The sequence below is a fragment of the Spermophilus citellus genome (assembly GCF_964194105.1).
Source record: "Spermophilus citellus genome assembly, chromosome: 13".
Classification (NCBI taxonomy): domain Eukaryota; kingdom Metazoa; phylum Chordata; class Mammalia; order Rodentia; family Sciuridae; genus Spermophilus; species Spermophilus citellus.
The window spans coordinates 93582026-93607651 of record NC_138193.1 but is presented as its reverse complement, the minus strand read 5'-3'; the positions used below and the strand labels follow the sequence as shown (position 1 = coordinate 93607651).

General features: G+C 46.2%; 1 protein-coding gene across 1 annotated transcript in view; it reads right to left on the bottom strand.

Annotated features, from left to right (window-relative positions):
• Positions 1 to 25626, bottom strand: part of ALK (ALK receptor tyrosine kinase) — a 671348-nt gene that overhangs the window by 113627 nt on the left and 532095 nt on the right. The window contains exon 6 of the mRNA XM_081265286.1: positions 391 to 522. Within this exon, the coding sequence (XP_081121412.1) occupies positions 391 to 522 (132 nt within the window). The remainder of the gene's footprint in view (positions 1 to 390; positions 523 to 25626) is intronic.

The window sequence follows — 25626 nt, the reverse complement described above, 5'->3', positions numbered from 1 at the left end:
GGTGCACAGAGGATGAAGGGTTTGAGAATGGCAGGTGGCTGCTGACAGATGGGGCTGGGAGAGCATGGGAAGTGGGCAGAGAGGGCTGCTAGTGTCACAGGACAGAGGTAGGGCTGATCTTGCGAGCTTTCTCTGGGCCTTAAGGATGCTGAGAGCATAACTTTGAGGATCTTGTTTGATTTTTAATGGATGTAACCACAGGCCACAGAGCACCGGGAGTTTCTAGACCACACCTCATGGCTCCATCTCTGGAACACTCTGTGTGGCCAGGAGAGCAGTCATCAGTGTCACTGGATGTCAGGAAGGCTGTCCAAGCACACATGCTTGGGGTGACAGGGACAGGAGAGGCACAGGGTGTGGGCCAGGGTGGGGCAGTCCCCGTCTACTCACTGCATAAGTGACCCTCGTCTTCTCCCTGGGCACAGTCATGGTGGAAGTCGCAGGCCTGCCCGAGCTGGAGGACTGTCCCATTCCAACATGTGAAGGAACTCTGCAGGGCCATCTTGGAGCCTGGGGATGTTCCTGGAGAGCACACAGACACACATCTTTGTCAGTTTGGGTGGTTCCAGGCACTGGCTGCCCTGAGAGAAGGCTGGAGGAGGGCCTGACCCTGCCCTGCCTTTCACAGCCCAAGGACGACTGTGTCACCTGCACCTCAACCTGGTCATACCCAAGGTCAAGACCAGCAGGCTGAGAGGAAGTCAAAGCCCCTCACACATGCCCAAGCCTGCTGGGGATCTCCCAGCCCAGCAACGGTGAGTGGCTGGTGGTTGATGTTTGGTCCAGTTTCCCCAAACACTCTGGGGTCTGCAGACACATGGTTTTGTGTCTTGTGCCAGATGGTCAGCCTCCAGGTGGCATCTCATCTGCACAGTCAGCTCTATCCTCAGGGTCAAATTCAGGGCACCAGCTGATGCCATGTATCTCTTCCCTGTCCTTGACTCCAGTGTGACTTTCTTAGTGAATTCTAGAGACATACACCACCTTATTTTGCGAAATGCAAAGAACACCCTTGTGAGAGTTGGACCCTCCGCCTGGACTGGCTCTTCCATGAATGTCTGTGTGAGGATGACCAAGTCTCTTGTCTATCTGGCTTCTGTCTTTCTTCCAAAAGGAGGTATTTGGACTATATCGCTAAGATTTATTCCAATTCTGAAGTTCTTAGATAAATCATATTATCCATGAGGGAAAGGAGAGGAGGTGAGTTATAATGAACTTATTAGCAGTTATTAGCTTCTATGCTAAGCATGATGCATTAGGATAATTAATTAGCCTCTGACCATGTGAGTCGATGCAGGCCCCACAGATCCAGCCTATAGAGAGGAGCTGTCTGCTGACTGAGTCGATAGCTTTGTCTGAGCAGCACCAGGCAAAAGCCTTGCTGGTGTCTCCTGCTACCCAGCTCTTTGTTGACAGGGGGTCTGGAAGCCTCTGCCTTCCCTGGAGATGAGTGGGAAGAGCCCCCACCTTAGTTGATCTTCTGAGAAGGCTGCCTAACCTTCTGCCTTGTTTTCTAGCTCCATTGCCATGTTAACTGGCGCCTCAACAATCACCTGAGCTGCAGGGCTGTGTGATGGTCATGGGATGGTGCACCCTATAACGTGCTAGCCATCCAGGTCCAGCCCACAGGTTCCACCTGCCACAACCTTCGCACATTCTTCCCTACACTTGTTTGGCCTTGGCTCCATTCAGCCTGGCTCTGGAATTCATGGACAACTTTCCATATTTTCCATCAAGCTGATCAAGCCTCTGGCCCTTCACCAGCTCCAGCTGGGCCTGCGTAGAAGGCATCTCTCTGGAGTCAGCCGGCTAATAGGCCTAAACAGCTGCATCGGAATCCCCAGAACCTAAGATGAATATGAATGTTATGGTAAAAGGAACTCTGCCGATGTGGGTAAGGCTTGTTAGGTGGAGAGATTCTCCTGGATTATCTGGGTGGGCCCAGTGGGGACACAAGGGTCCTCATCAGAGAGAGGCAAGAGAGTGAAAGTAAGAGGGAGAGGATGTCCCGTTCGAAGCAGGAGCTTGGAGTAATGGGAGTAAGGGGCCATGAGTCACTTGGGCAGGAGGCCTAGAGAAGCGGGGAGAGGCAAGGACTTGGATCCTCCTTAGTGTCCCCAGAAGAACCAGCCCCGCCCATCCTATAGTGAGCCTTTAGCCCATGAAACTGGGTTCAGACTTTTGCCCTCCCGAACCGTAAGAGAATAAATTTGTGTTGTGGTAAGCCATTAAGTTTGTGGTAGTTCTTTACAATAGCAATAGGAAATTAGTACACCATCCAAACCCAACTCCAGCTGAAATCACAGACAAAGGCAGCTGAGGTCCTGGTCAACTGAAGTCCATTGCAGCTTTAGATCAACTTCTTAGTTCTTTAGTGTGGTTTTGTGACTCGTTCTTTGTAGTTCTCTGATATTGCTACATCTGTGCTTCTCTTCTTTACAGGGAAGGAAAACTGCCACCCATCTGTCCCTGTGCCTTGAGATAACCTAAGACAGGGTGCCTTGAGATAACCTAAGTTCAGGGTTATGCATAATGAAAACTCACTTTCCTTCTATCCTGAATACCTTCAGATAACACGCAAGATGAAAATATCAAGGGAAGGGCAGAAACAGACTTCTGCTCATTCAAAAAGCCAAGATGTTAAATTATAGCTTTAATTTTGTGGGTCAATGTTCCTCATTTCCGTTGGGTCCTACTGGAAGCTGGCAGGTAAAACGCTTCCCTAGTAAAATCTTGTTTGGGGGAAGCTCAGTCTCTTCTGAAGGAGCAGAGGGGCTGCACTTTCCCCAGGTGCTGCCTATGGGGCTGTGCTAGGGTGCTATGGGGTATGTCCCAGGAATCAAAGGCACAACAGACCCAATACCTGCTGGCACTAAGTCTTGTAAGGACCAGGACAGGGAGACTTTATTATTTCGACTTTGTAGGAGGAAATGGGGAAGCTCAATGACATTGCATATCCTCTCTGCCCCTCTTTCAGGGCAAAGATATTGCTAGGTTTGTCCCCTTCCCCGCAGCTTATGCGGGAAACATATGTTAATGTTATTAAGAGGGTGGAAATTTAACCCACTAAGATTTAGAAGCAGGACCTTTGGAAACTGGTTAGATTAGGTCATTGGGGTAGAGCTCCCATGTTTCAATCTTGCTTGCTTTTTGAAAAAAGGGAATGAGAGCAGATAGACACAGATACAGTGTGCTCCTGCCATGACCTGATGTAGCCATGGGGAGCCCTTGCCAGAGTCTGGGCCATGCAGTTTGGACTTCCAGTTGTGGGCTAAATAAACTGTGACCAAATAAACCTCCTGTCTCTGTAAAGTAGTCTGCCTTCATTATTTCATTATAGAAATGAAAAACAGACTACATTGTTTAGGATAATAAGAAAAGTTCTGCTTCACATTTGCTTGGTGATTTCATTTCCAAAGCATTTTCGCCACTTTTGTGATAATTAAACACAGGTAGGTCTTTATTATTCTCACTCCCAGGCCTACTTCAGAAAACGGCAATAGGAAATTAATACACCATGTAACTCAAATTTAGCTGAAATCACAGACTAAAGCAGCTGAGAGCCTGGTCAATCAAAGTCCATCGCAGCTTTAGATTAAGCAAACTTAAAAACTTGTAAAGTCTCCCTCAACCAATGGGTTGTGTTTCATTCACCCGGGGCTTCCCACTGTACAGCTTCACAAACATATGAGCGTTTTCCACACTTATCATTCCCTGAATAGGTCTTACAGTTCCTTTTCCTTCATTCTAAAAACATAAACCCATTGTCTAAAGTTTGGAAGCGGAGTAAAAAGAAACAAAAATATCTGCCAGAATCCAGCCACTCACAGACCACCATTTTTAACCCTGATTTATCTTTTTTTTTCTTTTTTACAATATCCACTTTTCAGTTGTAGTTGGACAAATACCCCATTTTATTTATTTATTTTTATGTGGTGCTGAGGATCGAACCCAGGGTCTCAAACATGCGAGGCGAGCACTCCACCACTAAGCCACACCCAAGCCCATAACCTTGATTTATTTTTAATTTAATTTTTTCCTGCCTATGGTTTAAAAGTGTATACAGTCATGTCATATGTATATAAGGCCTTGAGATAGTTAAGATTATATCACGAGCTTTTCCAAGGGCTTAAAAATTCCCTCTATGAATTCCTTTTAATGGCTACAATCCAGTGTGGGATATGCACCATCATTATTTAAGCATTATTTAATGATTGGGCTGCTAGTCTGTTTATAATACCACTTTGAAGAATATCTTTGAGCATAAACCTTTGCCTGCATTTCAGATTATTTTCATAGGATAGATTCCCAGAGGTGGAATTACTGATTCAAAAGGTATAAACATTTTAAAGGCTCTTGATACATATCGCCAAATTGCTTTCTAGTAGTTAATCCAATTTACACTCTTCACCAGCTGTGTTCACATGGGCACGTCCTTCCTGCTTCATCCTGGCCAGCCTCGAGTGTTACCATAATTTTAATTTTTTACTGAAGGTATCTTCCTGTTTTATTTTGAATTTCTTTGATAGTGAGGTTAATTTTTTTTCACATTACTAGCATTTTCGTTTATTTCCCTAACTTTGATTTTTAGGAAAACCACTGTTTGTGCTGATTTATTTATTAGCCTCTTCTCCTTCAGCTCTTCCTCCTTCTCATCGTCCTCCTCCTTCTTGATTACAGTACTTGGCGGTAGAATCCAGGGCCTCATTCATGGTAGGCAAATGCTCTCCCACTGAGACCCCCCCCCCCCCCCCCAGTCCCTTTATGTTTCATATTGAGTGGCGGGAGATCATTAATAAGGAAGTAAAAGTATATCTGATATGTGTGACATAGCTTCTATTTGTTTGTAGTTATGTGTATTTTCATTCTGCTTATAATGCACTTTAGATAAGGGTATTTACAATTTTTATGTAATCTGAACCTCTCCAGATTTTCCTTGTTGATTCCTCTTTTCCTATTCTTCCCTGCCCTTACCCGCCTTCCCTTTACTGATTTCTAGATACTTTGTTCCCTGAGGGATTATACAGTCACCGTTGACTATTTTGGGGTTGCCCACCTCTAGGGGTGCCTTCTCACAGCACCTCACCTCTCAGCAATGGAGGTGTGGATCTTCCCACCTCACCTGTGTCCTCCCATTGTCCCTCTCCATGGACAGTCCTTGGATATCTGTATCATGTTGCTTCTTGCATTTAACATGGCGGGCAGTTGGCCTAGTATTATGACTAGCTGTTTGTATGCTTGCCTTCCTCACCAAACCACAAGTGACTCCAAGAGAGGTGTCAAGTTTTATCTTTAGGGTCCATAACCAGTGCCTGGTATATAGGTCTCCCTATCTTGATATTTGGGAATTGAGCTTGATATTTGGAATTGATAAAGGCCTGTAGTGGTCACACTGGCTTGCTGAGGGATTGGTGGGAGCCCACAGATTTTTGAGCTTTGTTCCTTGTCCTTTGTGCTGTGTCTGTGGAGGTCATCCAAGAGATGGGTGTCCTCAGGAGTGTGGATGAGAGGGGTATGCAGAAGAGCAGGAAGTCAGTATCCCTGCCCTTCACCCACAAGCCTCTGCAAAGAGGGGGCCAGTAGTTATTCTTTCACCCTCTGGGGGCCCTGGATGTTATTCTTCTTCCTGGGCTAAGGCACAGCAGTAGCCTAGAGAAACTGTCTCTTTGAGCCCTGCTTCCACCAACTCTCCATCTCCTTCCCCAGCTGGAGAATTCCAGGCTCCTGGCAATCTCCTGCACACCCAGGGAGCTTTATGCTTATGAGATATTCAATTAGATGGACGCTGGGTACTCTGATCTCTAGTGCCAGCCCAAACTCAGAACTAATGGGGCGCAACAAAAACAAACACTCTGTCTCCTCAAGTTCTTTTTGTTATGGGGCCATAAATTCTAAGGAGGAAAGCACCGTTGGTGAATGGTTTTAATCAAGGGCCTGAGCTTCCTAAGCACCATCCTCTCTGTGGTTGTGAAACGATTGTTCTGGCCTGTAGAGCAGGGTACTTGGGGTCCTGGGTAGTTGTATCCCACTTCTGAGTGCCCCCTTCAGGGGCTTGGATGTGAACATGCACTCCTTATGTTTTAGTCAGCTTTTTTTTTTTTGCCTCTATGAGCAATTTTAGAGGAGGAAAAAATTATTTTGGCTTACAGTTTCAGAGATCTCAGTCAGTTGATGGCTGGCTCCATTGCTCTGCGTCTGAGATGAGGCAGAACATCATGATGAAAGGGTGTGGAGGAGGAAAACAGCTCAGAACATGACAACAGGAGGCAGAGGGACACCAGGGACAAAATATAAAACCCAAAGGCAGGCCTCAGTTATCTGTCTCCTCCAGCCACACACACCTTACCTGCCTGTGGTTACCACCCAGGTAATCCCTATCAGTGGATTAATCCACTTCCTGGGTTAAAACAATGTGTTTTCCTAATTCTTCCTTGTTTGAACCTCATAAAAACCCAGCAGAACAGTTATTATTCCCACTTGATTAATCAGAAGACTAAAGAAAGATTCAAGAACCTAAGCAATCTACATTGCTTCTAACAGTAAGACACCATGATACGTAACCAGTCACTTACTGGGTGCTTTACCTGAGGTCTCTCAGCTATTAAAGCGCAGTGAGGTCCCAGAATATGGTCAGATGATTCCAGGGTGGGATCCTTCCTACAACTCAGATTAGTCTTCCAGGAGCAGTGACCTGACACCTGTGAGAGTCTCCTGGGAAGTGAGAAACACTGTTGATGTTCACCTTCTACCTGGACCATTGGCATGGGTATCTCTGGAGGAGAGGCCCTTGACACTGGTGTTTTTAAAAGCTCCCGTGGCACTTTTCAGGCATGCATGGTTAAGTACCACTTCCTTGGAGGGCTGGAGAAATCTTCAGCTGAGCGGCAGTGTATCTTGGGCAGATCCTTCACCTCTACCTATCACACCAGTGGTCCAGTGAGGGTGCTGACCTCAACTCCTATCTCCAAGACCCATTCCGTCTCTGATGTCTTGATTCTAGGGTTCTGGACAACAGTTATTTGTGGCTATTTGTTTATGAGGTGGATAAAGTTAGTGCCAGCTTGATTAATGCTGACTGTAGTTGGTGACACTCCCATGAAGCCTTCTGCCTCCTTATGCGTATTTACTAAGCCATTCACCCAGCAAACATTGGCCTTTCCTGTCTCAGTCATCTGTCATTTGCAACCTGGAACACCTCTCCCCAAACTGCATGGCACATTTGTTTGCCCATTTATCTTCTCTGTGAATGCAGTAGAAATTAGTGCAGATTTGCATCAGTGACACGTATAACCCAGGTCAGATTCATGAATTGCTGTTCTACACCATGGGTGACTTATTGGAGTCATCTTCTGGGAATGATTCCTTTTCCCAAACTGTGCATTCAAAATAGACACCCACACATACCCCCCTCCCTTGATCATGTCTTGGAGATATGATGCCACAAAATCTACAGAATGCTCCTAACTCAAATTTCTTTTTTAAACGAATGTCAAATTTTAGGGCACTTAATTAATTTTTAATTAAGGTGATTTATGTGGCATTTTTAAAAAGGCACATTTGTCTCAGTTTTCTGGCCATCTCCCACCTGCCTGCTCTTGCTTAACTGATGACACTCATTAAGAGTGGAGGGTTACTGATGCTGCTTCTGTAAGAAGGGGGTCTTGCTCTTAAATTACAGTGAAGAGGAGACTTGAGTGGAGGAGTCTTACACTCAGAAGATGCAGAGTCAGGCCTGGGGATGGAGTTGGAGCTGTGGGGCTGGGCTGGGATTCTGCCTGCCAGATGAAAACTTAATATTTTCTGGGACTAGGAGAATCAGGTGCTCAAGGATAAACAAGTCCAGAGCCATGAAATGGATGGTGACATGACAAGGATGTAGTCAAATTGTGTGTACAGGCTAACAGTTGCGGCTCTCTTGCTGACGTTAATGGGGGTGTTGGAAGGCCTGCAAACTGTGTAAATTAAGCCTGGCAGAGACCAGTTCTGCAGAGGGCTTTGGGCCTCATAAATTATACTGTGTATAACCTCATTAAAGAACTGGCATCTTGGGTTTCGACTCAAAATGTCAGTCAGCCAGGAAAAGGCCTGGCTATGGATGGTCACCATCAGGCTAGGGAAGAAAGCACTTTTTTGGGATGTGGGAGAGCTGATCCAGGCCCAGCCTTTCCACTAGCTCTCTGGGACTGTGAGCCAGTCTTTTCCCCTCTGGGCCTTAATTTCCTGACCCTCTAAAGCCATTCATCCACACTTAGCATGGGCTGAGGCTATTGCACTGATGGTATGCCCTCAGACCCCCAACTCAGGAACATGCAGGAGCTTGGGAGTCCCATTTCTTTGTGGGCCCCACTGCAGACCAACAGAAGCAGCATGTCTGGGAAGGTGGCCCTGAACCAGCATGTTCCACATATTCTCTAGGTGATAACTAAATACACCAAAATCTGAGAACCTCCAGTGTTGGAGAAATGCATCTTTAGTTCCTCTCCTCTTAGAGGAATCCCAGGCCTTCCACCACCCCCCGCTGACCTGTGCTTTCACTATGCTGAACTCCTCCAAGGCCCAGTGTTCTGTTCTTTTCACACCCAGATTGCATTTCTGAGATGGCTCCAGCAGGCCCAAGGTCCACTCTGTTCAGTTTGTGTTGACGAGATCCCTAAGGGGTAGAGAAAATAACCCTAGGCTCCAGTCTCCCTCTTCTACTTGTTGGAGGGGTGAACTCAGCTCAACCCTAATTCACGGTTTTCCTTTCTCTAAATGAGGAATACCATCTAAATTACAGGATTCTGGTGAGGAACCTATGAAGTCATGTATATACAAAATAGGATGTGGATTCTTATCCTGAATTTTGGAGACTATTCCAAGGGCTATTCATAAAGGATGGGTGGGAAGGGGTCAGCAAGGGGCTGGAAGGCTGAATCTTGGGAACAGACAGAAGCTTGGGACATCCCTCACATCACAGGGTGGAGCTGAGGCTCCACAGGGCCAGATCCTGTCAGCAAAACAATAATGGAAGCAGACCCCAAATCTTTTCCAGAACAAATAATAGCTGTGAAAAATAACATATGCAAGATGAAATTTCAGCATCATTTGTCTCTGGAGTCACTTCACCATCCGAACTAGGTTTCTGAACCCAGCTCTGTTGGGGTCTAGTCCTACCATAAACCTCTGCTGGTTTCCACAGCATTCAATCCAAGTTGGGTGGCCTGCTTTGCTAGGTCATGTCCCTTTGATCTTTAACTAAACACCATGACTGGCAGCCTCTCACACCCTTTGTAGCCTGGTCCGGCCATCTCGTCATCCCATCTGAACAATTCCCCTACCTTAGACACCCCTTTCCCACTTGCCCACTCTTCTCCCTGAAGGAAGCCAGGTGTCTCCCCATGGGGTGTTCTGGAAATAGCTATGTACCTTTCCCCTGTACCTTTTCACCTCACTCTCTTGGTCATTGATGTCTGTGCTGCTAACTTCTCCACTACATCCCTGAGGCAGGGGTCGCCTTACTTACTTTATTTCCTGGAGAGTTTCTGGCACATGGCAAGTGTGTCCCATACATCAGAGGACGACAAAAGAGATCACCGAGAGTCCAAGTAGAAGGATGTCACGAGGTGGAGTTTCCTTGCCTTCCACTAGGGATTTCTGATTCCTTTGGGTTGCACCAAAGAAATTCTACCCACCTTCTCCCTTCCCCTCAACACAATTCAATCTTTGGTTTATTGAACAGCTTTTTTTTTTTTTTTTTTTTCAGAACTTCTGACATACGCCTGGCACTGGAGTAAGAAGGGTGAAGGGAGAAAAACACGAGCGACCGTTCAGTGGGGTGGTCACATGAGTCATCTCCACAGACAGGACATGGGAAAAACCTGCCGTGGGAAAGGCTGGGGAGGAGCTGGGGGTGGGAAAGGGTGTTGTGTCCTAGAAACAGAGCAAGACCAGGATGGTTCAGGGGAGTCCTGGGGGGTCATGAGGGGCGACTGCAGGGGTGGGCAGAGGTCCAGCCAGCTAGGAACCATTGGTGAACTACATGGGTTTTATTTAAGGAGTTTAAACAGGAGACTGAAGATATTTGAATTTGATGAGTCTTTAAATAGATTATTCTGAGTGATTCAGGGAGAATGTCCTGGAGAGGGCAGTCCGAGTAGGGAAACCAGCTGACCGGCTGCGATTGTGATTCTAATCAAGCAAGTCATGGAGGTGGCTTGGGTGAGGCTGGTGACCTGGAGTTGAAGGGAAGGGAGTGGACGTGAGTGGACATTTTGGGGGGACCCTGATGGGAGTGGCTGATGGCCTAGAGGTGAGGGTGAGAGAGGGGGCAGAACCAGGGCTGCAGGCGGACATGAAAGAGCCCCCGAGGGCTTGTTTCAAAATTCCATTTCCTTGGCCTGAGTCGGTCTCCCTGTGCGTTCACTAGAACACCCTGATTCCTGGAGGCCATCCCAGGGAGGCAGAGTGAGTTTTGTTTTCATGGCTGAACTCTCTGAAGAAATTAAAAAATTTTCTTATTCCTTTGTAGCCTCAAAAGTCTCTTTATTTAGTTGCCTGGTCTTTTCCCTAAGGTTTCCCACTTCAACATTTATCTTCATTGCTTTTGCTGAAAAGACACACCAATAATTTTATTTTTAATATTATAAATGACCCTTGTGTACAGCTTACCATCCATCTCCCTGAAAAATGGTGATATTTAACCACTCTGTGCCACCGCTCCCCATAAAACATGTCATTTTCTTCTCTTGTTTGTTCAGTAAACAATGAGCAATTCCAGTTGTGCCTTGGAGAATTAATACTAATTACAAACAATTACAGTCACAACTCAGACTGCTGTGGAAACCAGGCTTGAGGCCGCGCAATGGAGAAGCCTGCTTGGCACGCGAGAGCCAAGGCCAGTGGGGATCGTTCCGCTGGAGGAATAAGACAGGGCCACCTGGATCTTGGGATGTGGCCTCTAGGTACCTCCAATTAAGGGAACAGGTAACTGAGCTCCCTTCAAGGTAGACAGGAGGTTGCCTCCATGGGCTCCACCTATGATACCCATGGCGGACGGGCTGGCTTGTGCTGAGGAGACAGCCAGTGGGTGCTGATGCAGATATTAACCATGATAGTAACAATGACACCCGCACCATTTACTGAGGGCTTATGAGGTCCTGCACTAGGATTTATGTACATTATTTTATTTAGCTCTTACAGAAACTATAGAAAGTAGTTGTTAATATCTCCTTTTTCTGATAAGGAAACTGGGATTCAAAGATTTGAAGAGTCATTCCCTAGGTGATAAGAGTATTGGCAGGGCAGAATTTTTATGTCTGCCTGATTCAGAAGCTCATGCTCATAATCAATAGTCTAGAACCATTAGGGTGAGAAAGACCATTTTAGAAGCCCCAGGAATAAACAAGAGGGAGGGTTGTGTATTTTGAACCAGAGGAGTTGCCAGAGAGAGTGAGTCCCACAGGCTAAAGACAGGCCTAGGCTAGCAAGCTGACCATTTCAGGGACCCAAAGAGAATGAGACTGTGGGGTGAGGCTGTCTGGGATTCTGGAGTAGGATTCTAATTTCTCAAAGGGCTGGTAAATGTAGAGGAATGGTGTACCAGGTAGGTACTAAGACAAAGTCCAGGCACAGGGGATTAAAATAGGATCTGAATACTAGAGCTAATAGTTTGTCCCCAGGGACAAGGCAAAATCTTATTGCCATCAGAGATCATCGGGGTCAAAGGAGATAATTACAGAAAATTACTTTGTAAACTACCTGCTGCTAGAAAGTGATTAAGATCTTATTTGTAATATTATCCATTGACATTCATACAGTATCTCACTAAACCAATAAGAAGCTCACACTCTCACCTCCTTGTCTTTACTGAAATATTCCCTTCTCAGTGATGCTTTCCCTGTGACTTCATCAAAAAATCTCTGTTCTGTCTCCACCTGTAAGTGCAGACCCGCATACCTCCTTTCCTTGCCATGTTGTTTCTTCTTGCTAGTTATAATGAGTTCTTTGCTTTCCTTATTAATTTTGCTGGGATCTTTCTCCTTGACTAGCATGCAGGGGATAGAGAGCTGAGCAAGTGTTTTCACTGCTGAGCCTCAATGCCTGGCACTTGGGGGGGGGGTCTCTCAGTAATAAGTTTGTCAAAAGAATACATGAACAATGCTCTTTGATAAATACTTTAGGTAATGGATTCAGACAGGATTTATGCTTCACTCACAATTTAGGGTTGGCATTTCAGAGGACAGGCATTCACTGAAGAGGATTTCCACATAGCCCTAACTCCCACGGCTGGCTACATGCATATGAAGCTGGGATTTGTCCCTATAAAAAGTGAATCATGCAAGAGGCTCATTGCAGCAATCATGACCTTCTGTAAAGATCTTGCACAGTGACACCATCTCCAACATTTGCACACTCATCTGCATGATAAATGGGATGGGCTCTTGTATAGGGCTGTGTCACACAGAAGAGAAAGTGATGGCTCTTTCACAGAAAGTAATGAGAGGCGGGGAGATAGTCAACAAGAGCTTCCTGTTCAGGCACAAAACCAAGAGGGAGGTTGTGATCAAGACCCAGTCCAGCAGTGTGTAAGTTAGAGCCCACCCTTCTAGCTTGGGTCAAGAGGAAGCAGTGTTTCCTTGGAGGAAATGTGAAGCTTCTATGGTATTCAGTTTGACAGGCACGGTATAGGCAAAGAAGTCTGAAAAGAGGGTGGAGTCTCCCAGGAAAAGATGAAGGTAGCTTGCTTTGGTGAGGAGTCAAGACCTGGTTATATTCTTGTTTTAGTTCTAAGACTCTTACATCAGGGTCTGACCTCGGAAATAAAAAAGGGAGAAATCCACTAAAGAAGAAAAGCAGGGATGATGGGCAAGGAAAAAAGTACATAAAAATAACAGTAATAATCATGAAGAATAGTCAGTGAGTACCTAACATATGTCAGCCATTTTTTTTGTATTACCTTTCACTCAATTCCTTTTTTTAAAAATATTTATTTATTTTAGTTTTAGGTGGACACAGTATCTTCATTTTATTTGTATGTGGTGCTGAGGATCGAACCCAGTGCCTCACGCATGCTAGGTGAGCGCCCTACCCCTGAGCCACAACCACAGTCCCTCACTCAATTCCTTGAAGGGACATAACTGAAATATGCAAGAAGATCACTGATTTCAGATGAAAAGCAATAAGTGTTGGTGAAGATGTGGAGAAATTGGAGCCCTTTTGCCTTATTGGGTTGGAATATAAATTGGTGCAGCTGCTATGGGAAACGAAATGGTGATCTCGCAATAAAAAAATAAAAAGAGAATATGATCTGACATTTCTACTTCTGAGCATATATCCAAAAGAACTGAAGGCAAAGTCTTGAACAGCTGTTTGTATATCCATGTTCATGGCGACATTATTCACAATAGCTGAAAGATGGAAGTAATCAAAACATCCGTCTATGCATGAATGAACAACCAAAATGTGACATATACATACAATTGAATATTGTTCAGCCTTAAAAAGGAAGGAAATTCTTTTACATGGATAGCACGGTTGAACCTTGAAGATAGTATGCTAAGTAAAATAAGCAAGTCACAAAAAGACAAGTGCATGATTTTATCTATTTATATGAGGTATCCAGAGCAGTCAAGTTCATAGAGACAGAGAGCAGCGTGGTGGTTGCAGGGGCTGGGGGAGGGCTTGGAATGGAATTGTTGTTTAATGGGTTAGAGTCTTGGTTTGGGAAGATGAAAGAGTTGTGGAAATTGGCTGTTTAAACAATATTGAATATACTGAACACTACCAAACTATATACTCGGGAATGATTAATATGATAAATTTAATATGTGTTTTCCAAAATTAAAAAAAATGACTGATTATACTGGTTTTAAAAATAAGCCATAATGTTTTAGTCAGCTTTTTCTCTGTTGTGATTAAAAGACCCAGAACAATTGAAGAGGAGGAAAAGCTTATTTGAGGCTCACGGTCTCAGAGGTCTCAGAGGCAGCCAGCTCCATTCCTCAGGGCTCAAGGTGAAAGTGAACATCATGCAGAAGAGTGTGGCAGAGGAAAGCAGCTCACATGATGATCAGGAAGCAGAGAGAGACTCCATTGGCCAGATTATAAAAGCAAACCCCCGTGAACTACCTCCTCTGGCCATACCCTACCCAGCCTCAGTTTCCAGTTAACCCCATCATGGATTAATCCACTGATTGGATCAAGGCTGTCATGACCTGATCATTCCTCCTCTAGATCTTCTCTCATTGTCTCACACATGAGCTTTGGGGGGACACCTCACATCTAAACCGTAACACATAGTGAAGATCACAGGACAAGAGGAAATCAGGGTGTCCTACTGAGAAGAAAACCTGCTGCTGTGGCCCTGCAAGAAGTTCAGTCTCTTCCTTTCATTTTTCTTCTTAAGTCTCCCCTCTTTGACTTTCAGTGGAAGGTGTGGGTGTGTGAGCCAGTGAACCAGCTGGAACATGGAGGCCTGGCAGTGAGGAGGCCTCAGCTCTACCCCGATGCTGTCATGAGACCCTAGACCAGGCATTTGCCTCTCTCTGTCTTTATCAGCTTATTTGTGAAATGTTGGGTTGGGTTCATTGAGCTCTAAGGAGTCTTTTTCCCCTGACTTTGGTCAAGGTCTCAGCCAGCAGGGGATAGTAAAGAAGGTTTGTGTGTGCAGAGGGGTGTCTAGTATTAGTGATAAATGTGGATTATGTTCTGGAAAGCCTCTGGGGAGACTCCCAGCTCAGCTAGAACCCTCTGGACCTCTAATCTTGCTATTAAGTATGGGGAACATTGTGAAGAGGGAGGTTTTTAGCCCAGTAGGTCCCTAGGCACACAGGGCTGCATTTCTACTTTTATGGCTATTTCCCAAACACCTGGGCCGGGGGAAGGTTCTGCCAGGTGCCTGCAGAACTGACAGTCCCAGCTTGAGCCAGCCTTCCTGTCAAGGCAGCAGACCCAAAGCAAAATCACCTTGGATCTCAGAACCAGATCTGCCATCAGTATAAGAGTATAGTGCTACTAGACAGCCTACAGTTTTATTTAGAGAAAATAGGTGTGAAAACAGATAAGACTTGATGAGATCGGTCTATGGGAACCATTCATGCCTGCAGGTCTTAGGCAGAGCCACTGAGTTTCAGGGCACAGACACATTGGAAAGGGTACAGAGAGGAGAGAACCTTTTGTGTGTGTGTGTGTGTGTGTGTGTGTGTGTGTGTGTGTGTGTGTGTAACCCCTGGTAGTTCAAGGACACTCCATTTTAAATGGACATGATATAAAGCTTTTAAGTTGCATAGTCTTGATTTCCCCTGGTCTTTTTAACTTATTGAGGATGTACTAGAGGCTAAAGAAAGGAGATGGGTTTGGGAGATAGATGGACCAATTCTGAACCCGGGTGCTGCTGCTTGGTCTTGAACAAGGTGCTCAATTGTTGTGAGCTTGAGCATCGGTCTCACTATCTCACAAGGTCATTTCTAGATTTAGAAAAACTGAAGGCTAGTCTTAGTGCTTGGCACATATTAGCTATTCAGTAAATGGTAAATGGTAAAAAAAAAGCATGCTTTATAAACTTGAAGCCATCCCATATGCTTGGACAGACATATGGGTAAATCATAATTATGATATGTGCTAAAATAGGTGTGTGTGTGTGTGTGTGTGTGTGTGTGTGTGTGTGTGTGTGTGTGCATGTTTTAAACTAATTTGAATATTCTTTTAAAATCCTCTTGGAAGGATTATTGAGGGCTGGGGATCTCTGCTTTCTCTCCTTGACTTTGGGCAGACTCCTTACTGCTTGGACTCATAGAATAGGATGGAAGGCACCAGGTGAATTTTAAGTTTTGCTCATATAAGGCTATACCATTCCCACCTTCTGTATGGATACATTTTCCTTTGAGCCTGGAGTATCTGTGTAAGTTTGACATCCCCAAGGGTACCATGCTGGAGAGGTCAAATGTAGGCATTGTAGTGACAGTCCCAGCTTGAGCCCAGCCTTCCTGTCAAGGCAGCAGACACAAAGCAAAACCACCTTGGATCTCAGAACCAGATCTGCCATCAGATGCTACCATGGGACCTCTGCTAAGGCCACGAAGGGAAAAAAACTTTCCTCATCAAATCCTACTTAAATTATTGTCCCAAGAAATCATGAGATGCAAGAAAATGGCGGGTCCTTTAAGTCACTGTGTTCTGGAGTATTTGTTACTGAGAATGCGTAAGTGGGATGTATGAATGGTGAGCACACAAGGAGGGGCGGAGGAAGCCTCTAGAAAAGGGGTGACCCTGAGTTGTACTCAAAGAATGGACAGAAGTTCATCAAACAAGGAGAAAGAACAAGGGAGTGGAGGGTATAGGGGGGGCAGGGAGCCATCTGTGTGACCATAGTATAAGCCAGAAGGGGTGAGGGAGGGGCTCACGCTGAGAAACCAAGCGAGAACCAATTCCCGAATAGACCTGAAAGACATCCCAAAGAATGTGGACTTCAGGCTTCATATGCATTCTGTTAGATATGAAGTCATTGTTATTTTATTGAGAAGGACACTGGAATGCAAGGATTTGTGAAATTGTCCCCAAGGTGATAGAACATTGGTAGATCGAGGATTTTATGTCTGTCTGACTCAGAAGCCCATGCTCTTAATATGCTAGACCCACCAGGATGGAAAAGGCCATTGTAGAAGGTCAGAAATAAACAAGGGGGGGGCTGTGGATTGTAACCCACGGGGGACAAAGAACATCTAAAATAATTTCAGAAGGGATGGGACCAGAGCCAGAGATATGACGAGGATCGTGTCTTAGAGGCTGGGAAGGGGAGGAGACAGATGCTGGTGGTCAGGGGGCCATGGGGGGGTCCAGGTAGGCCTGGGGCAGGGCAGGGCTGTAGCGTGAAGAAGAAGAAGCTGGTGAGAGGTGTTTCAAAGTCACAGTTAAGGATGGGACTAAGAGGCCATGGGAGAAGGACCAGATGACACTAGGCACAGGCAGCTGGGCAGTGCTGGGCAGTGCACTGGCCGGGCTTGTCAGTGCAGCTCTTCTTTCAACAGCAAAGGCAGGTGAAAGGCAGAGGCCACCCCCTGCGGGGTAATTCATCAAGGTCAGCGAGCTGGACTGTTCCACTTTTTCTTCTTGCAAAGCCTCCGGACCTCACAGGGCCTCTGCTGTGGTGGCAGAGAGGCTCAGGTGGTGGGGTTGTGATGGGAAGCTTGGGAGTGCCTGGGGGATTCGATGGTGGCTGGAGCATTCTGGGAAGGCAGGGTTCTGAGAGGGATGGCACAGGGGTCCTGAGTGCACATGTGCCCACTGGCTACAAAAGGGCAAGGTTCGGAAGGACAGTCTTGCCACCCCACCCAACTGGCTTTGGTCCCCGTGAATGTGGCTCCTCCACCATGAGTAGATTCCTGCTGCTCCTTCCCACTGCCTTCCACCAGCTCTGCCTCAGCCTTAGGTCTTTTTTTTTTTTAAGAAGATTTTTTTTTAATTTGACTTTATTTTATATGTATTTATTTATTGATTGGTTGATTGACTGCAGTGCTGAGGATTGAACCCAGGGCCTTGTGCATGTGAGGCAAGCACTCTACCAACTGAGCTATATCCCCAGCCCCCCAGCCTTAGGTCTTTAAGGGCAGATGAAAGGCCCCACAGGGCCCGAACTCATGGGCCTGGTAGCCCAGTCCCATGGGCCCTCCCTTTCTGGCACTCATTGCCAGAGATTATGTTGTGGGTTTCCATTGCCAGGGATTCTTATGCTGTGAAGCCAAGACTGGTCTGAAGATGGAGGAATTCCTTCTTCTTCCCCTCCTCTATGCCAAGGGTCTACCTGGCTTCAGTGCAAAGCCTGTGTCTCCCCAAAGAAGAGGTCTGAGTAAACTCCCAGGTCTGTGGGAAGGAGACACCCCTCTCCCCACGTCCCCTATGCATGCCCATAGTTGAGGAACAAGCCTTCCTGGAGAGGCTTTCTCGGTCTAGGGAGGGCCCACAACCACATCACTGCTTTGGCCTTGCTCTCTCCTGTGGCAAATGGTATGAAAGAGATGACATGCAGGTTTCTCCTGATGGTCACAGGCTTCCCAGTCACAGCACCCCCTCCTGCCCCTGCTCAGGGCCCAGTGGGTAGGGGGAAGGGGGAGTAAAGGCTGAGGAGTCAGCAGGCTGAGTTCCAGCCAGCTCAGCCACTTGCTAATTGTGGGACTTGAATGTGTCCAATCTCTGTGCCTCAGTTTCCTCTTGTGACAAAGGGAGGGAATATATATCTTTTTTATTTTTTGCAGGGTAATTGTAAGGATTAAGTGAGTTAAAGAAGTAGCCCGAGAGAGGCAGGTCCATGTTTTCCTTACTGTTCCCCTAGCCAGGACTCCATCTTACCAATAGGAGAGCAGGCAGGCAGCTCCGCCAACACTGGCTGGGCTTGTCAGTGCAGCTCTTCCGGGCAGAGCTCCCCTTCTCCCCTGGGCACACACCTGCCTCTCGCTGAATGATTGTAGGCCCTGGCTTCAGAGACGATGGCCTCTGTTCTGGCTCCCCCATCATGGCTGTCTGTTGACATGCTTGGCTCAGCAGAGGGGGGTGGGCAGGTGCCGGGTTGGGGAGGTTGCTGGCTCAGACCACGTGGGGGCAGGCAGCTCTGCATTCTGACCCCTGAATGAGCAGCAGCAGCAGGAGAGGCATTTCTGGATCTCCTTTGAGCATTGCCAATGTGCTGGCAGAAGCAGGATCCTTGCTTATTGCAGACTCTGGACCATGGACCAGCTCAGCCGATGTCAATGTCAATGACCCGGGATCATCCAACTCATTGACAGGGCCAGTTCTGCTGGCCTGCGATGTCTTCTATCAAAAGTAGGTTCTGCCAAGCAGATCCCCTAGGGGAGGCCTGGGCACAGGACATCTTTGGGCTAAGCATCCTGCTCCTTGCAATGGCCATGTCAGAGCTCCAAGGCCTCCTGCCAATGGAGGGTGGAAGTCGGTGGGAAGAAGGGAAAGGGTAGGTTGCTGTGTGAACTAGATCAGTCCAGAGTGGGAGGCTGGAGTCCTGTGAGTGTCACTATGAGCTATCCCAGAAAGGAAACGGAGATGAGGGCCACTAGCCAGACAGCCCAGGACAGACAGGGGTGTGGGCACCACGGTGTCAGTACCATGAGTAATTTTCTTTTGGATCATATACTTTACTGATGGCAAAGCTACTTTTCATCAATGAGAATAGAGAAACTTAAGTCTTTGAAAATAACAGAAAAAAATACTTAGTGATTTCTGCATTGTTCAAGGAAGTATTTGAGGTGACTTGCCGCTACATATAATGTAAAGACACTAAATATGAATAAATTAATCAGGGTGACATAAGGGCAATATTTTAGCACAACTATGTCATGAAATTTCTACATAATAACTAAAATTTGCCTAAACTATATTTCTGTGCTTCCTAGCAGCCAAAGGAAAAGAGAAACAGGATCAGTTATGAAGTTCAAAGTGTTCATGGGAAAATGAATGTTCTTTTTAAAATTGAGCTCCAAAAGAGATTGTTTTATGGGTCCTTATAAATGCTATAGTTGAAAACATCTTCACCTGAATCTGTATAGTCCATACAATAGCATGTTCATTCAGCCATTTCTTAGAATACTATATCTGAAGAATTGATAAATTGATTTTTAAAAATCAGCCTGCATCAAATTTACAAAGATTTAAAAGTCAGTACTAGCAAGGATGTAGTAAGTGAGGGATTTTTACATACAGATGCTCCTTGACTTACAATGGGGTGACACCCTGATAAGCCCATTATAAATTGAGAATGTTATAAATTGACAACGCATTTAATGAACCTAACCTACCCAACTTCACGGCTCACAACAGCACACACTACAGAGAATCTGTCGTTTCTCTTGGTGGTCATGTGGCTGGCTGGGAACTGTGGCTCCTCCCTCTGCCTAGCATCACAAGAGAGTATCACTCCACAGATCCCTACCCTGGGAAAAGAACAACATTCAACATTTGAAGTCTGAGTTCCACTGAACGTGTCTCACTTTTGCACCATTGTAAAGTCAAAGAAACTGTAAATTGAGCCATTCAAAGTTGGGGACCATCTGTACTGCTGGTGAGAATGTAAACCAAAAGAACTTTCCCAGAAGAGTTTGGCAATGTGTTTGAAAAAACCTTACAAGCTTATTCAAACTGGTAGACGCCAAAGTTCCATGGGAAGAAAGCTTTCTTGAGGAAACTGAGAGTCAGATTGATACTTAGTCCTAAAGATAATCATCGTAGATGATAAGATCATGAAATTGAGAACATAAATCTAAGAAGTCCAATGACAAGGGAATGGTCCTCCGAGCCAGTGCACCTGTCACAAAGAGAGGCTTTTAAGGAGTTTTACTATCATGAGAAAAAATGGAAGGACCAATGAAGAGGAGTCCACAAAACCAAAAGAACAAAAGCAAGACCAAAACAAAACAAAAATCCAAAACAACCCGCCTCTGTGGAAGGTTGTTGGAAAACCATGGCAAAACCCACTTACAGATGCAGAAAAAATAAACTAGAAGGAATTTATCAAATTGTTAACCAAAGTTACCTCTGAGCTGGAGGATGATGAATATTTTGAATTTTCTTTTTTTTATACTGTCTGGAATTGATGGGCTCTATAATGGGTATATTTAACTTTTATAATTAGAAAAAAGGATGTTTCTAAAGAAGCTGGAGCCAGTCAATTTTTCTCTTGCCTCCCTTCTTAGACGTTCACATTCTAAGGACACCAGTTTGATTCTGCATTTCTATTTACAAAACTCTTCACAAACTCTCTTCTTCACATGCACTATTTTTATTAGTTTTTTATAATCCATCCAGGAGATAAGCCGAGTGAGGATTGGACCCATCTTTGGAGTGAAAAAATGATACAGGAAGGTGTCATTTGAATGGAGCCTCTGCTTTATTTTCGGGAATACATATCTCATTTACACCCTCACCCATGCCTGAGAGCATCCTTCAGAGTCAGGGTTGGTACAGTGGGGATGGTGGTGGGGAAGGGATCTTATCCTTGGATGGACCACCACCCTGTCAGCAGCTCTCAGGGCCACTGCATTCCCAAACACCCTGGTGCTGGGACGAGGTTTCTAAATCACGGTGTGGGCTGGTACTTCTGACAGAGGCACAAATTGCTACTTCGCACCACAGTGAATCTCAACATCTGATTTCCATTGACAGCTAAATTAACAAATCAACTAAACACTGATATGTTTTATGTCCCGTCTTCTGCCAGATTTAATATGTTCCAGGCAAAACACAATGCAGAGGAGTTTGGATTTACAGGCTCAGGGGTAAACTGTAAACTATTCAGAGCATCCATTTCACTGGCTGAACTAGGAAGCAATTCCTGCGTCCATCTGTCAGAGTGTCTGAACTGGGAGGGGATGAATGGAGCAGAGGCAGCTGACCTGGCCAGGCAGTCCCCAAGAGCTGGCTATTGGCTCTGCAACACGCTTCCTGGTCTTTGTTTCAATCGATGGGACAATCTCCCTCGTAATTTCTTGCCCTGATGGTCTCCATCTGCTTCCCTGACCTCACTTGTCCTCCTTGAGCAGTGACTCAGAGTCATAAAGATCTTCATTTGCACAGCCCTCTCCATTTATTGAAGTTCAACAGCACAAAAGATTTTGTTTAATCCTGACAGCAACCCTGTGGCACTGCCATTTTACAGACGAGGGCAAAGGTTCAAGGTCAGATAGGTGCAAAAGGGTGAGAGGGACTAGAACTGCTGTCTCCTGGCTGCCAGTCCAGTGCTCCTTCTAGAACATTCTAAAGATGGGTCTCTGTTGCTGCTTGATCACTCCTCTGAAACCTGGTTCCCTCCCTTTGCTTAAATCTTGCTTTCTAGGTGGGCCACCATGCTAGTAGAGAAGGGACTAACCAGGTCACATAATTCTTAAATAGCTGGTACCGCCCCCCCCCCCCCACACACACACTTTAATATTAAAAAAAATTAAACTGTAGTAAAATTCTAGATACTTCACATGAGCAGAAATCAACAATGTTTGTGTCTGGCTATTTTCCTAAGAATAATGTTACCTTCTGCCTTCTGATGGGAAGAGAAGTGCCTGTTAAATGAGGAAGAGGGTGTGGATGGCAAAGTGTTCTCCATCATGACCAATGCCCAACTCATAGTTACTGGTGTGCATGTGCATACGAGCGTGCACACACACACACACACACACACACATATCATACTGCCTGAAAACAGTTCTCCCCATACCTCTCATCAGACACAGAGAGAAGCTAGGGACTCTCCACAGCTCAATGAATCCTGGGAACTCCCACCTCAAGGCCCATGGATTCCTGGGATGAGGCCCGTGGACTGCAGGGAGCCCACGAAGTCTCAGCAGGGTAAACCAGTGTAGTGAGACGCTTCCCCCCAGGCCCCTTCCAGACTGCAGGGTTCTGACTGACCATTCTGTCCACCTGCACTGACTCTGTCCCAACCAATCTTATTGCCTGGGTCAGTTTCTGTGTGTCCCCAGTCAGTCTCCAGCTCTCATCTGGATCTGATTCACCCTCACCTAAGTCATGAATCACTCTGCATCCTTCTAGGCACTGACCTCTGCAAACCCCAGACCTCCCAGGGCTTCTGCTTGCCAGCCACAGGGTCGCAGCTTGGTACCAACCTAGGCAAGATTTCTCCCAATTTAAAATGACAGAGCACCATCATGTGCCATATGGGACTGCACAAAAAATGAGACTCGGCATGGTCTCTGTTACTGAGGTGCTCAAATCAGCTATGTCACCATGCTGGGGGATTCCAGACTCAACAGAAAGTGTGTCTGCTTGCTCCTAACTACACTGCCCTTATTATAACCTGGAACTGTCAAAAACAGACCCCTGGCTTAGCAGTGAGAGGTGAGCATTTTCATGAACATTTTGGGGGAAATACTGAACAGGGCCATTAAGACAACCACTTGGTTTGGGGAGGGGGTGTGGGTGGGGAGGAAGTGACAGGGCTGATGCTCTGAGCTACTGGGGTCATCTTGCAGTTGAATTTAGTTCCTAACTTGGAGGGCAGAGAGGAGATTTAGTCCAAACTTCAGACCTTCAAGCAGAGAACTTGGGAAGTCTGCCTCATTTTATTTTATTTTTTCATTATAAGAAAATTGAACTATGGTTTGATCTCATCCACTTCTAAGATGCAGGGGTTAACTGGGCAATGAAGTGGAAGGATAGGGAGGTATCAGGTGGGGACTTTAACCTCTACTGCCTTTCAGGCTCCAGCCTGGCACTAATGATATCTCAGTAAATGAGCTGCACCAGGGCTAACCTTCTCCCTTAATCCCAGGATCACCTTTGCACCTGAAACTGAGATTTAACCTAAGAAAGGGCTCTCAAACTTCAGCATGTATCAAAGTCCAGATTCTTAAAACACCCAGAATTTCTGAATCAGTAGATCTAGGGTAGAGCCTGACAATTTGCATTTCTAATTATGCAGACTCTGATGGTGCTGGTCATGGGGCTGCATGCATCTTGAGAACCTCTGCTGTAAGGGTTTTGCTGTAAGGGAGGCTGTACAGGTGTGTGATGTCGCCTCGAAGCCTTGCCTATCAACTTGGGTGGGCTGAGGAAACTAAGGGGAAACTTGGGAGATGAAAGAGTTGTTCCCTTTTCTCAGAGGCAACATGGTGGGTGCCACGTTGGGCAGGGTGGAAGCAGGAGCTATAAGATTATGCCCCCATTCTATTGAGTCAGTGTCTCCATCTCTCCAAGGCTGACTTGGCACAGGGTACCAAGCCAGATGGTCCCCCAGGGTGGTCCATCTGGGTCTGCTTATGAGAATGAATGAACTGGGTCTGTAACGTGCTGGCAGCTCTCTGGAGAGGACATCTTAGCACAATTACTATGATAATAAGTGCTTTCTGTTCATATGGTGTGCTGTGTGTCCTCTGGGCACCCGGGTGCCTTAGCTCATCGGAGTCCTTACAACAATTGGGACAATCAAGTCACTAGAAAGCAAGGTGATAAGGTGGCCAGGTGTCAACAGTGTCATTCTATGTTTTATAAGTCAAAGCTCAGAGATACCAATTCACAATGTCAGTTGGACCATTTCAGTTAGCTATTGAGTTGCAGGACCAGGGGCAAGACACTGGCTCTTTAGAAGACAGCCACAGCATAAATGACTCCTAAGATTAAATGTCATAGTTAATGAAGCATTTTGACACATGTCATGACCTTTAATCCTGGTAACAGTTCTGTGAGGTAGATATGCAGTCAATAGGAGGTTTGGTTCTTGTCCAGTACATACAAGGAAGGAGACAGAACTGAAGGCAGCCCACGTTGTACTATTTACAACTCCTGTTGGAAGGACAGAACCCTAATTCAATGCTCTGTCAACAGTGTTCATTGAGGGTTCTCCACTGAATGGACCCAGATTCAGTCAGGACCCATCAGTGGCTGCCTGAGCTTGACTCTGGGCTCCATTACACATTTGCTCTATAAGCTTGAGGTAGTGGTTTGCCCTCTGTGAGACTAGGTTTCTCATGTGTTAAATGGGGCATGAGAGAACCTTCTTCACCAGGCCTTCATGAAGAGCCAATGAGTCTGTGTCCATCTAGCTCTTGCTGGTACCTGACGCAGCCAGTCATGCTGATGTTGGCTGCACTAGTCTGCCTCCTCCCTGTTGAAATGGGTTGCAGGGCTGCTGTCTCTGCAGGAGAGGACAGTGGAGTTGGGATTCTTCTGTGGGACTCGCTGCATCCTAATTACCATGGAGCAGAGGTTTTCCCTGCCTGTAGCGCAGCCTGCCTGGTCATTCTTGACCCCACTCTAGCTGGTGTGCTTGAGAATAGGCCTCAGTCTGGGTTTTGGCCTCTGTTTGTTTGTGGCCTCATCTAGGAAAAGTCATTTCAAACTGCTTGTTTGTGATTTATGCCTTCTCAGCTGAGATTCATGGGGCAACACGGGCTTAATAGTCCATTACGAATCACAGTGGGGAAATCCGAGTGTATTATGCTAAGGCGATTGGCTCGGTGTGGTGTCGACAAGGGTAGGAGCAGTGGCTGAAGGGAGGTTCATCTACACACAAAACAACTCCACATCCAGGAGGCCCCTGGGCTGCTTTAAGCCGTCAGCACAAAATCCATGGGCAGCTTGTGCCTTGGCCGGTGGTCTCCTCTATCATTATTTCCTGCTCTTGAGGAGGGCCACAAAGGATGCACAGAGGGTGCTCAAGTAACAACTTAGTGAGAGGGACCACAGGAGTCGGGAGAGAGGCTGGAGCTGTGGTTTATACACTCCACACTGGGATACACCGGGCTCTAGGAAGAATAGCCTGTGGTACACTGTGCAGGGCTCTGAGCTGTACAAAAACCCCAGCACTTCCTAGAGTCCCTGTCACCATGGCTACAGAGAGAGATAGTCTGGAGGGACTTGGCTGGAATGTTTGGCCTGGTAATGGAGGGATCATGGAGTCAGGAGCATTCCCTAGTCAAGGTGAAGGGACACAGTGGAGAGTCCTGGAAGGTGGCTGATAATCAGTAAGAGCATTTCTAGCAGGCAGAGCTGAGGAACTGCTGATCTTCTGGGCAAAGACTTGGCACCTGGCTTGGTCTTTCCAAGTCTTATTTCCCATATCTATAAAGGGGGCATAAATAATCCCTATTCTGTCTATCCAACAAGGTTGCTGGGATCAGAACTATCCTGTTCTGTAAC